Source organism: Rissa tridactyla, chromosome 9, assembly GCF_028500815.1.
Source record: "Rissa tridactyla isolate bRisTri1 chromosome 9, bRisTri1.patW.cur.20221130, whole genome shotgun sequence".
Classification (NCBI taxonomy): domain Eukaryota; kingdom Metazoa; phylum Chordata; class Aves; order Charadriiformes; family Laridae; genus Rissa; species Rissa tridactyla.
In genome coordinates, this window is record NC_071474.1 from 14,255,785 (window position 1) to 14,268,497 (window position 12,713).

Consider the following 12,713-nt stretch of genomic DNA (forward strand, 5'->3'; position numbering starts at 1 on the left):
ATAGGAGTATATGGGAGCAAAATCCACTTAGCAGGAAAGAACCAGAGAATTACATCCAAAAATTACACCCTAGCGATCCTAAATGAAAGGGAGGATCTGGACTTACCAAGGCCTTGACACAAACTCTTCACCCCCTCCTACAGGTCTGGTTCCTTAGGCTCAACAATACTTTTTGGTGCAAATGTCTGGCCTTGAATCAGCGAGCTGTTGGGAGCAAAAACTCAGGGGAGAAGCTCCTTTTAAGCTCAGGCTCTCACCCTTGGCCTGTGGCAGAGCTATGTGGCAAATATGCCTGCGTTTCGTCTTATACATCCCCGAGTCCTGACACATCAACTTGAATCAGACCAGCCTCATACTACAGACTTGTCTAACAAATAGGAGCAATACGCAAAATAGCACATTTTTAGAACAGCTCTCCAATATGCTGCATTCCACCATAAACTTCTAATACTTGACAAACGTATACAATTTACTGTTGATGGATTTATAAATATAGGTAGAATATCTTCCATTTTATAAGTGAAGATATTAAGCCCAGAGAGGTAAAATCATCTGTCTATGGCCACATCATGACTGCGTCACAACACAAGGTTATTGACTCACAAGCCTACGTGCAACACAATAAATCAGGAAAAGACAGTAATAATGTAAATATCTTTCCTGTTTGAGTAGTGAGATACTACTCTTGGCAAAAGAGACCTTTTTTTAATAATAGAGGCCATAATACATAATGGGTCAGCGCATACAAACTAACCTGGATTAGCCGCTGCAAAACAATCTTGCAAATCTGCTTCTTATCATTTATGGAGAGTTCCTGCTGTGTCATAAGAATGCTGTAACGGCTGAAAAACTCAATGTAAGTCCACCTGGAAAATAAAAAGTTAGCAAATGCAATTAATTTAAGAGACACCTAGGTATTTTTTGACATACGGAGGCCCACTGCTATCCCTACCTGGATGGGTAGCTCTGTGCACTAATCCGAATAGTTTCCAAAACACCACACGCTCGCAGTTGCTGAGCCACTCTTTTTGAATCAAACCTAAAAAAGCAGAGTTATATTTTACCTTTTTGCTGGGGTTGGCATGCTATAATTATTATAACATTTTACTAGCTGGATTTCTATTTCTGACCATAGCATGCAGGGCTCCCTACTTTTTATATGGTGTCTTACTTGGTTTTTTAAATACATGATAGGGAGTATCTGGGTTTTCTTTTTCTGCCTCAAAACAAAAGGAAGACTATATTTCTTTTTGTCTTATGCAAAGTCCTGTTTCTTTTCAATATTAACCGTGAAAGTTCATATCACCAAGTGGCAAAGAATCGTGCCCCTCTCAGCGCAAAACATACACAGAAATAAATTCCCTCAGTGTCTGTTGGGAAATAACTCTCTCTAGGTATTCTTTAGCACACTGATTATGAATAAACCAGGATTTACTCATGAATATCCAGGTTCAAGATTATCGACATAAGGCATGGAAAGACCCTTTCCAATTCAGGACCAGAGCTGACGTGCCCACAGAGCACCACACTACAGTACTAGCTAAGAGATGCCTGTGGCTGACAGATGACTATATTGTTCTTCCATAAACTTACGGTAAGCTCTCGTAGTCTAATTCAGACATGTTTTTTATATCATCCAATTATTTCCCCCCCTCACTGCTATTACACAGAATAATAAGGTCTCATTGCAGTGATAGTGAAACGGTGCCATTTGTAACATGTTTTGCATGGAAAGATTTTGTGTGGCTTCAAGAAAATGGGCTAACACATTTAAAAAAAATAATTTAGAATCTAAGTTTGCTTCTTCCCTCCTACTCAGATATGACAAAAGCTTTTATTTCATTTGTCATTACACTACCTTCCAGCTAAAAGCTGTATAACTGAACATACATTCCACATGTCTGCCCACAAACCAGACCAATAGCTGCATCAAGGTTAACTCCTGCTTACAGTCAGTGGTTATCAAGCCAGACACAGGAATTATGCAAACTATCTGGAATATATGATTCTATTTTAGCATTAAAATGATAAAAATTGTGGGGAAAAAGCCAAGGCTATGTTCAACACTGCTCATACCTTTCTGACTTCTAAAGCTCCTCTAAATATTGCTGTGGACAAAAGGGAAGTTCACAAAGAAAATAGCTTTTATTCCTTAAATATGAATTGGTGCCAATCCACACCTGTACAAAAGCAAACACTCCTGAACAAAATATCTTAAATCAAAGGTGGACAACCTTTCCCCCAAAAACTGTTATGGCAAATACACAGACACTAATATCTGACTTGAAAAATTTTAGGATAATAAAGAATTTTTATGGTATCAATAACTATTACTGAATGATTTTATTTTTGTAAGAAGACTTTTTTTTTTCTACTTTGTCTGACTTGAAAGGAAAAATATGTTCTGTATGGGAAGTTGGTCAACAATAAGAATTTAGCTTGCTGACATGTAGCTATTGTAAAATAGAAAAATACTCTTTTAATTTTAAAGGTAATGTAACAGCTCAACACCGCTAAAATACTTACTCAAAAGGCAACTTCTCATCATTTGGCTTTATGCATCGTACATAATGAGGGATGGTTGCATTCAGTGTCACCATAAGTAAAGACAAAGAACTCCGGAACTAGAAAACATCAGACGTAACAGTTATACTAATGAAAAATTTACAGCTAAGGAAAAAGTCAAATCTTAATTTTTTAATTCTTTGTTAGGTTTTGGCTGGACACTGGGAGATTTTCTTATGGTTTATATCTTAAACGCAGGAAATTTAACAGTCCTGCTGTACCTAACAGTCTCCTGTTAAACACACCAACCTATACACATAAATTAAACACACCTACCTATACCCGGACCCAGAGCACTACACTGTGGCTGGCTCTTGCTACACCGAAAACTGGACAGTCCACTGTGAACAGTAACAGAATACAGCACCATAGTCTCAGACTGCCCAGTACACTTCCCTGAAAGTACGAACATCACAGAATAGCACGTTTCTGTAGTACCTTATTGCCAACAGTCATCCGGAGCTGTTTGTTAGGTGACTTGAGAACAGGTCTTGCAGATTTGATGTTTATAGTTGAACTGAAAGGTGAAACGGACACCGGATTGTCTTGAAAAAAATTTTCACACAGATGAAACTAAAAGTGTGGTGAAAGAATCACAGTTAAAATACTGTGCAGCTGTAAGAACATTTAAATATACATAAACACATTTATTACTGTAACGTAAAATGCCAACCCCATCCATCTTAATGCTTAGTCTCAAGGCGGTAGACCTGAAAGGGACGGGGCCTTCAAGCAGATGGGAAGTGGCAGGCACATATAAGACACCTGATGTTTTCCCTGCCCTGGCATTCTCTTAATCTCTTTTGAAGAATAAACAAAGGCAGCTGTTAATGATAAGCCACCTATCAAAGCTACATGTAATGACTACAGGAAAAAGCGAATTGTTCAGTTTCAAGGATTCCAGAATGCTGTTCAAGGGAGATACTACGAAAACAAAAAATACTAACATAACTAGCAAAGTACATGCACATATATGAAAGAGTTGAACACTGTGTTTTTCCATCTTGTATGTTATTTTGACACTAAAAATACACATTTTTAGAATATTAATAAAAAGGAAGATTAAACTAATTGATTCAACCTATTAAAAATCTTTTTATCAGAAAAAAAAAAACCTTTTAAAATTAGATCTAAATGAATTTCAGTAAAATCAGGTATTTGGAAAATTAATCATTACTGATTTTTCACAAACCTTGCTCTCTTTCAAGATTTCAATCAATACTTCATGTACTGTATCTCTGTTTTTTTCCAGAAATCCTTCACATTTATATTCTACCTGTGCAAACAGGTGACATCATTAACTTTTCAGCAATACATGAACAATTAGCAAAACAATAATTTTTACTTTCTAAGCTGTGGTGGCCAAGAGGTCTTTATTAGTCTTAAATACAATGGCTGACAGTCTGCTTTTACCGGTTTCATGACGGCAAACATACATGCATACTGCAAATTTAGAAGCAGGGCAAACTGTCAGAATCCACTATCAACTGTAACTTCCTTCTGCCTTCATTAGGAATTTATTTCCTCCTCTCTTCATTATTCTGCGATTTGAAATCAAAACACCAAAAAAGGAATACTACATTTGAAATGTAAATAACAGACTAAAACGTGTATGGATTACAGTCTCAACTATTTTATTTACACATTGCATTCTTTTTTGCCTCTTTATCTTGATGATTTATTTTTATACTCTCAAATTCGTTATCTTAAGCACTTCTTACATTTAAATGGCATGTTACAGGTAGTGTTACTAATAAATAAATAGTACTATGTACTGAAGATAGTTTTTATACAAATTATAAATGTGTGGTTATACTATTCCCTCTGTTTTGTAAGTTCCTTCCTTTTCAGAACGAGTTACTGCTAGAAACAAGGTGAAATAATACTGAGTTGTTTACACTCTACCTTATCAGCAAAGTGTTGAATGATGAAAGATGTGTTTGACATCCTTGGCTTTTCAAAGAGTGCGTTTTTATTGACAAAATTATTATACAGCTTTTGAAGCCAGTTTTCGTCTCTTCCATGAGGTAACTGTAAAAATGAGAAGGGCAATCTCTTCAACAAAATTCTGCCGGACTGTTAAAAACAGCAAAACTGCTTACTATCAATAAATCCCATCTGAGTAATGCATCTTCAGTGAGTTACGAGGCCTAATAATAAGCGGCTTTTGTCTTTTCAGAATAGCCAGTGGCTCCCTGTAGCAAATCATTTTAAGAAAGAAGCTCATATTAACGTTAATTAGAATTAATTCTCTGATGACTTATAAACCATTTTGTCCTGAGAAGATGCTACCTGCAATCAGGGATGATCTGATCCCTGAGAATGCTAACAAGCAGAATAACAGATAAACTAATGAGTTAGGGAATATTCCCTAATTTCTCCCATATTACTCCATGGTTTGGATTCTGAGAAGTATGATTTGCCAATATCATCAAAGCACCTTTTAGAGACCATTTGAAGAGCTGTCATCTTTCTCTCCCCAGTTCTTCACTAACACAGCTACTTCAATACGCTTGGAAGCCGAAAGGAACTACATATATGTAGAAGAAAAAAATATAAATTCAGGAATTGCTACAGTCAGGAGGGGAGCACAGACAAAAAAAATAGTAAGACTAAAGAAGAAAAGCAAAGATGTAGGTTTGGTGCATTCAACAAGAACTTACCAAAAAGGAAAGGAAGACTGGTTTTTGTATCAAATTAGTCATTCATGGAATAACTGAGTTGTACAAATATTGATGGAATAGACTTCTGGAGACCAAGTAGTTCAAATTCCTGCTTGGAGCAAGACTACCACCAACACTAGATCAAGCTTCTGTTTGAACTCAAATCCAGAACGTATCCAAAGACAGGGATCCCACTGCACCTCTGCTTTACCTGTTCTAGTCCTGCACTACCCTCACAGTGAAGAAATCTAGTCGCTGGGTTAGATTCTAGGTAAGAATCTAGCTTTAGGTTCTCAATTTTACAAGATAAAAATAGACTTAAGCAGCTTACAATTAAAAGTACCAAATACAGGGCAAACATTAATGTTCCTTTCATGAGGAAAATGCTCTATATGAATTAACCCACAAGTTTTTTTACGAGCTAATAAATACAAGAGTTTTTGAATTACCAAGCACTCTTCATCCAGAAGTTCTAAAATTCCCATTTTAGCTTCAATAAGGTCAATGACAGGCTGGTTGTCATAGAAGTCTATTAAAGTCCATGGGATATCTTCCTTCATATATTCTTCTTGTTCAAGTTTAAAGACGTGCTAGGTGCGTGAAAATTATGAAAATGTAAGGTTACAATTAATGAAGCAAGTATATACAATGTGTGCATGTTTGTGACTGTATATATAGATAGAAACAAAATATTTATATATTTTGTAGTATAGTATATGTCTATCTTGTAAGAAAATGAACTAATCCGTTTTCATTTATATATGTGTGTGTTTATATATGTATTTATACAAAATACTTTTATCTATTACTGGATAGCCATTATCCAGAAATATCCGTTACTCAAATACAAATACATTTGCTATTATCTATCACTGACAATTTCAAAATTGAAGCAAAGTAACATAAAGAACTATAACAAATAAAAGAACATACCAGGTTAAATTGCTGCTGCAGTTTTTCATTAGCGTAATTGATGCAAAATTGTTCAAAACTGTTCACATCAAATGTTTCAAAGCTGAAACACACATCGAATAAGAAGAATAAGGTGATGTAACAGTATTGGAGAAAAAAAAAATCCCTTAAATTTTAAATACAAATGGTAGTATCCTTTTAAGATTTTGGAGCTATTCTAATATTTCTAAGAAAATTAAATAGCCATAAGACTAATAAAGATGCTAAGACATTTCAAAACTTCCCTAGCTGTTACTATTACCAGACATAACAGAGCCCAAAAAATCCAGAGTTAGATCTAGAAGTATCACATCAAAAGTTAAATTTAAACCTCATTCACAAAAAATACTAATATTTATATATTTGTTTCCAGAGACGTTCTTACCCATAAATGTCCAAAACACCAATAAAAGTATGTTGTTTGCCAGGGAACTGCAAAGCTTGGTTAATTCTTTCCACAATAAAGTCAAATAAATGAGAATAGATCTTCTTTGCCAGAGCATCCCTTGCATTAACAGCCTGAGTCCTTGTCATTGGCTTTATTACAGTCTCTGAGGTAGTGATAATCTTTCGGTGGCAAAGCCATTGTGCCATTTTGTCACAGTTTAAATCCAAAAGTTCACAGAATATATTGAGATGTTTATCTTCCAGCTTCAAAGAAAATAAATAAATATTATTACATTACATTTGATACTTCAACTGTCATCTAGACAGTGAAATCCTGGCACCACTGACATCAAACAATGACTTATATTTTTAGTTAGACAAGGGGGTCTGTTCACTTCTTCATCTGGCAAAATATCAAAAGCTAAAACAATACTGGATAGAGTTCCTGATATAGGATAGAAAAACTTAGTCTGGATGACATGCTTTGGATTAAGACATTGAAAGAAAAAGTTACTTTAGTCCATGTTTAGGTGTCCTTCTTTTATAGACTTGCACAATCTGGCGGGACACATTCTGAGCAGCTTTGACAACACTCCGTTTTCCTGTATCCTTCAGGCAGTCCCAAATGGCTTTCCCAACAGCTATGGAACAATTGGATATGGGGTTCCCTTAGCCACATTTCGCCTTTTGTTCAGACTTTCTGAACTTGGGCACAAAACAGGATTCGCATGAACACTCATTCTGATTCTATACAGATGAAGATGGAGAAATCTCTCAAGTCTAGTAGACAGACTTAATGCTGCTCTGAGCCCCAGATATGAGGGAAACTATTGCTAAAGGACTTTTGGCGTAGAATATAAAAGAAAATGCTGGTATGTGAATGAACTACTTCCTTACACTGATGGATGATCTGTCATCTCCAACAGCTGTTATTCCCACATTGCCTAAGTGCAGGATTGCTGCCAGCATTTTAAAAACATCCATCTGAAAATCCCCCTTCAGACCTAAAAAAACAATTATTGATTATTTTAAATACTCAGAAACAGTACAATTAATTAAAATAGCACAATGCTGGATTACTTGCTTTGTTGTGTAGCCAAGAATTGTATAGCATCTCTGCAGACTACTACGCAAAGTCTTGGTTCTGCCTACTTTCTCCTTGTCTGATCGGATGAGAGATGAGGCATAAATTCCTGTATCTCCCCAAGTGCCAGTTCAAGTCTGATTCGGCTTTCACATAAGCCATAAAGGGGCAAAGAAGCTTTCAATTCCACTTCTGTCACAGCATGTTAGCTTAAGGGCTAAGAAGACTCCATCCCTTAGTGATTCTGACCATTAACAATGAACGTGAATAGCTAACAGCCTAGTACTTCAAAAATTGCTCTTGCCTAGTACTTTAAAAACAAGCCAACAATGCAACGTATAAGCTATGAAGGCAATTATTTTGGTAATTACTACTAGCATTTTGAACACTTCAGAAACATTCCACCTTCGCCCATTTGAGAAAAAAAATAAGCTTTTACATCTATTGAGTAGGTATTCCCAGGAATTTACCCAGTAAGGCAAATGTCTTCTGAGTCTCCACCATATTTGCTCTGTCATCAACTCCTTCTATTACTGTGCTGCCACCCATTCTTGTGTAGTTAAATTCTTCTGCACTTCCTATAGATAAGACGCAAAACTTGTAATGCTGGAAAAATCGGGATTGGGGATAGCTACTTGTTAAAGACTCTTGTAACACCAGAAAATTAAAGATGCTGTCAGATGACAGCTCTTCAGCAATGAACTGGAGGTCCTCTTTTTCTGAGGGAAATCTATGCACCTAACTCAGTTAAACTGAAATGAGTTAATATTCGTAATTCCTAACAATCCTTAATAGTTGATGTAACAAAAAAACAGGAATGAAGACTGAGTAAACATATACCTAAGGTCTGCTTCTCCCAGGTGTCATTAAAGCTCCTCTGGAGACAAATGAGTCAAGCTCCCTAAACTGTCATTAAGGCATCTGTCACTACAGAAATATTAGAATAAGATTTTCAAAGACATTTAGGTACTTGATCATGCACTATTCAAGTTACTAGGGATTTGCTACCAAGTTCAATACAAGCAGGATTAATAGCTAAGTGACTTAAAAATGCAAGTCCCATTGTAAGTCTGTGAGATTTATGCTATAAAGCACTTAACATCCTAGCATTTGAAAATCCAATCTTCCAAATACTGCAATGCAAAAATGAACAGTAGGTTATTTTCTTGAGACATACCCAATTTCAGATGCTTAAATTCAGGTTGCATAGCAGATGCACACAACTGATAAAATATATGGTAGTTTCTCTCATTCTCTGACTGTAAATTAAAACAAAGAGTACCATTACAAACAGAAAAAAAAGACACAAAACCAAAACAACAATCAATCAGAAAAACATTCAATATTCAACACTACTGCAAAGAGATAATGATACTCGAAGGCTAAATTCTGCTGCAACATTGTTTGGCAAAGAAATTGCCCATTATTAAAATGGCACATCTTAGACTTCAGCAAGAGCTTGGAAAGTGATTAATTCAGGTACACTTTATTTCCATTATCGATATGCTGAACTCTTTCCCCAAGGCTGTTATTCTAATAATTTTTTCAGCCTGAACAACCGCCTACTAATAAGAACTGACAAATACTGTAATGAACAACTGTGGAGGAGTGCCAGCTGAAACACTGCCCCATGGCAACTCAGAAAACTATTTCCAAACCATCCTTCAGGCAGCAGATATATGGAAGTATTTTTCATAGTACTTAAAAAGTTACAATACTACAAATAAGGAAAACTTCATAAAATTAGTTTTAAAAAATTAAATGCTTTCTTTAGTAGATTATGACAATTATGCTCTGACACTGTAGTGAGTCACACGCAATAAGTCGCAGCCTTATAAATTTTCAGTCATTTTTTTACTGAGACTCCCTCTGCCCTATATACGCCGTTCCTTGACAGGTACGATTGGCATGTGTTACTATTGTGATTGAAAATCACAGGTTTCTCAAATACCTCTTGCACTTGTCTCAGGGAATCATCCCCGAGATACATCTTCCACTTAACATAAGGAAGAATATGGAATAAATTATTTTCTTATTATAATTAAGACTAGCTCCTGTTAAAAAAAATAAATCACCTGCTGATTAGACATACTATTCAGAACTTCACACAACATTTTCTATATGAAACTAGTAAAGGACAGTACATTACTAGCCATACTGACATTAAGTGTTTCAAAATTTATTTTACCCACCTGAAAGACAACTCTGGACTTCTCAAGCAGGTATGTTCTCATGTTAGCTCCAATGATTTGGTAACACTGATCAAAACTGATTTCAGTGTATTTTCCAAATCGACTGCTATTATCATTCCGTGTGGTTTTTGCATTGCCAACAGCCTACAAAAATTATAAACTTTTAGACTTTGTTTTACTTGCATCTTTTATAAGAGTAACTTTGTCAAAATGTGACTCAACTACAAGTTCCTAAAATCAAAGGCGCTCAAGGATCAATCTAGCATTGAGCTGTGAGATTTAAACTTTGAGGCCCAAATTTGAAGATAAGCCTCAAGTGAAATAGTACAACACTACACAAACTGAGAATTAGAGAAAGTACATTTTGCCACCAAAAGGAACATTAACCAGTTTCTATTCCAATTAATAAAAACAAACAACTTGTTCAATATTGTTTTCTCATCATCTAATTAAAAGGATGTGGTCAAATAAGACTCTGGAGGCAAATTAGTGCCTCCAAAGGGCCATTGGTAAATTAGGCACCTGGGTGTTCCTGAATCTGACTACATCTTTCCGTAAGTAACATTCAGAGGCTAAACTTCTAATTTAGATATCTAACTTGGGCAGCTAAAACATCGCTAAAGATTTCAAACAAAGGTTCCCAGCAGCTCTCAGAACTCTTTCCTCAACAAGTACAGACTTGACAGGTACTCTCCAAAACCTACCTCGGTTATTGGATTGGACGCCAATACTTTATCCTCCACATGTGCATTGCTGCTTGACTTACTCACAGTGGCAAAGTATCTCATAGTGTATCTTGCAGACACAGTCTTTCCAGCTCCTGATTCTCCACTGACTATAATAGACTGATTTTTGTTATTTCTAAAACCAAACAATGAGACAGTTTAAATCAGGTATGTCTAAAACATGTGTATAAATGTAAGAATTATATATATGAAACAAATTTCTGAACACACGGCTGTGGTCAACTCTCATATCAGTTCCATCATTCATCTGTTCTTCTCTTATTCCTCTTCAGCTGTAACCTCTAGGCTGACGTCATTGCTATTAACTCAGCTAAGCCAGTGCTTAGCCCTTCATCAAGAATGAAAATAGTCATGAGTTCTAGAAATTCCTCTGCTGGTTAGGGAACTACTCTTCCTCTAGTTAAGTTAGCCATTCAAAGGTATTCTTAATAGCCAATGGCTCATACACAGTTAGATTAAATTACAATTAACACTGACTGCCACTAGACATCTAGTGTGTTATTTATGGACATTAAACAACATACTGAACCTTGCCATTTGCTTGTATGCTTCTTCTGCCACAGCAAATATATGTGGATCCATGTCCCCCATGTTTTGCCCACTATATGCATGGATAATAGCATCTCCATATATTGGCAACTGCTTATAGGGGTTTATTGCAACCAAAATTATTCCTACAACCAAGTGTACAAAACAAAAACAAAAAAAAAAGGTTAGTTCAATTAAATGCTAGTTTTCAGCAACTACCCTTAAACTGATACAAAATAGCAACTTGTTAGTTGATCAGAATCTCCTACCTATTTTAGAAAATATTGCATTTTACTTTGCTTACCACTATAGGTGTAGATAAGCTTAGACTCCACAAAACGAACTTTAAGATTGTGTAGAACAGCTGGTTCATGGAGATAACTAAGTGCAGTGAGATCATTTTCTCCAACAAGTATGTCAGGATTTCGTAGGGGTGGCAAAGCAGCTGGATCAACAGGGTAATTAAGTTCCTGTCAACAAAAATGACTTGAAATATCATAAAATGCACTAAGTTTTCATAAACACAAATTGATCTTCTACCTTTACACGAAGTTACAAGATCAGACAGGGCTCTGTCAACCCTGTATTTCATCAATTCCATACACCCCACTGAACTTAGCGGACTTGCAGATCATGAAAGAGATTGAGCTCTTTTTTGTTCAGTAAAAAGAAAGCTACATTCTCTTTATTTACAATATTTCATACTGAACCTGTAAAAACGGGAAATGTGTTTAGCTCTCTAAACATACGCATGTCTCAACTACAAATTAAAACGGTATATCAGCTGCAACTGAATGAAAGTAAACACCTGGTCAGACTTAAGTCAGCTCTAAAACTGTACTTATTTGCAACCCTTCAGCTTTCTTTACACAAAGTTTAAAACTCACTTCTGTTCAACAAATCCATTTAATCATACATTTAATACTTGTCTTTACAGAACAGGAATGCAGAAATATAGAAATACTCTTTTCAAAATATTAAACCTGTAAAGAACTGATAGTAAAATTAACAGACCTTACATAAAGCAGCAACTCCGGGGAAAAAAAAGCAACAGCTACCTCTGTGAGAAATAACTATGCCTGCCCTGCACTTTTGATTTACTTCAACTTAAGATGAGTTTCAGCGCTTGTTTCAAAAGTGAAGTGATCTTCGAGGTATGTGTTCTATAATAATAGTAGAATTGCACTCTTCATATTTTTAGGTAACAGCTGTTTACTGTACAAATTTTGCTATGATAAAATTCTGGTCACTGCAGGGTTAGCATAAAAGAAAATGTGGACAAGTCATTTAGATTCCGTAACAGTGAGTCCTATGTTTCTACATATCTCAGGAAACTGCACAATAATTAAGGCTTTTCTCCTTACAGTTCCATCTTCTAACTGCATGTGGAGAAAACGGTCTCCAGCTTTGTAGTTTTTTGTGATTTCTGCAGACTGCCAAACTTCTTCATTATCAGGGATCCAAACCCTATTGTACTACAACAGAAAAACAAGACAATAGTTAGTTTAGCTATTACCATAATACCAGAACGGCACAAAAAGATAGTTTCCAAAAGTCAAGTGCAACCTAAAAGCTCAAGTGGATGCCAGGACTTTTG

The 12,713-nt window shown here is 35.8% G+C and overlaps 1 protein-coding gene across 5 annotated transcripts in view; it reads right to left on the reverse strand.

Annotated features, from left to right (window-relative positions):
• The window catches only part of MYO5C (myosin VC), a 36,615-nt gene that overhangs the window by 20,443 nt on the left and 3,459 nt on the right, over positions 1-12,713 (reverse strand). For 3 of the 5 annotated variants that reach the window (XM_054215218.1, XM_054215215.1, XM_054215220.1), the window contains exons 2-18: positions 12,481-12,591; positions 11,421-11,586; positions 11,118-11,262; positions 10,547-10,703; positions 9,843-9,986; positions 8,828-8,909; positions 8,121-8,228; positions 7,464-7,570; positions 6,565-6,830; positions 6,162-6,243; positions 5,678-5,818; positions 4,471-4,596; positions 3,758-3,841; positions 3,004-3,138; positions 2,527-2,624; positions 953-1,039; positions 755-866 (exon numbers count right to left, since the gene is read on the reverse strand). In XM_054215218.1, coding sequence (XP_054071193.1) covers positions 755-866; positions 953-1,039; positions 2,527-2,624; positions 3,004-3,138; positions 3,758-3,841; positions 4,471-4,596; positions 5,678-5,818; positions 6,162-6,243; positions 6,565-6,830; positions 7,464-7,570; positions 8,121-8,228; positions 8,828-8,909; positions 9,843-9,986; positions 10,547-10,703; positions 11,118-11,262; positions 11,421-11,586; positions 12,481-12,591 — 2,151 coding nt within the window. Of the gene's footprint in view, positions 1-754; positions 867-952; positions 1,040-2,526; positions 2,625-3,003; positions 3,139-3,757; positions 3,842-4,470; positions 4,597-5,677; positions 5,819-6,161; positions 6,244-6,564; positions 6,831-7,463; positions 7,571-8,120; positions 8,229-8,827; positions 8,910-9,842; positions 9,987-10,546; positions 10,704-11,117; positions 11,263-11,420; positions 11,587-12,480; positions 12,592-12,713 lie in introns of those variants that run through there. The other 2 variants (XM_054215216.1, XM_054215219.1) reach the window with 2 other exon arrangements.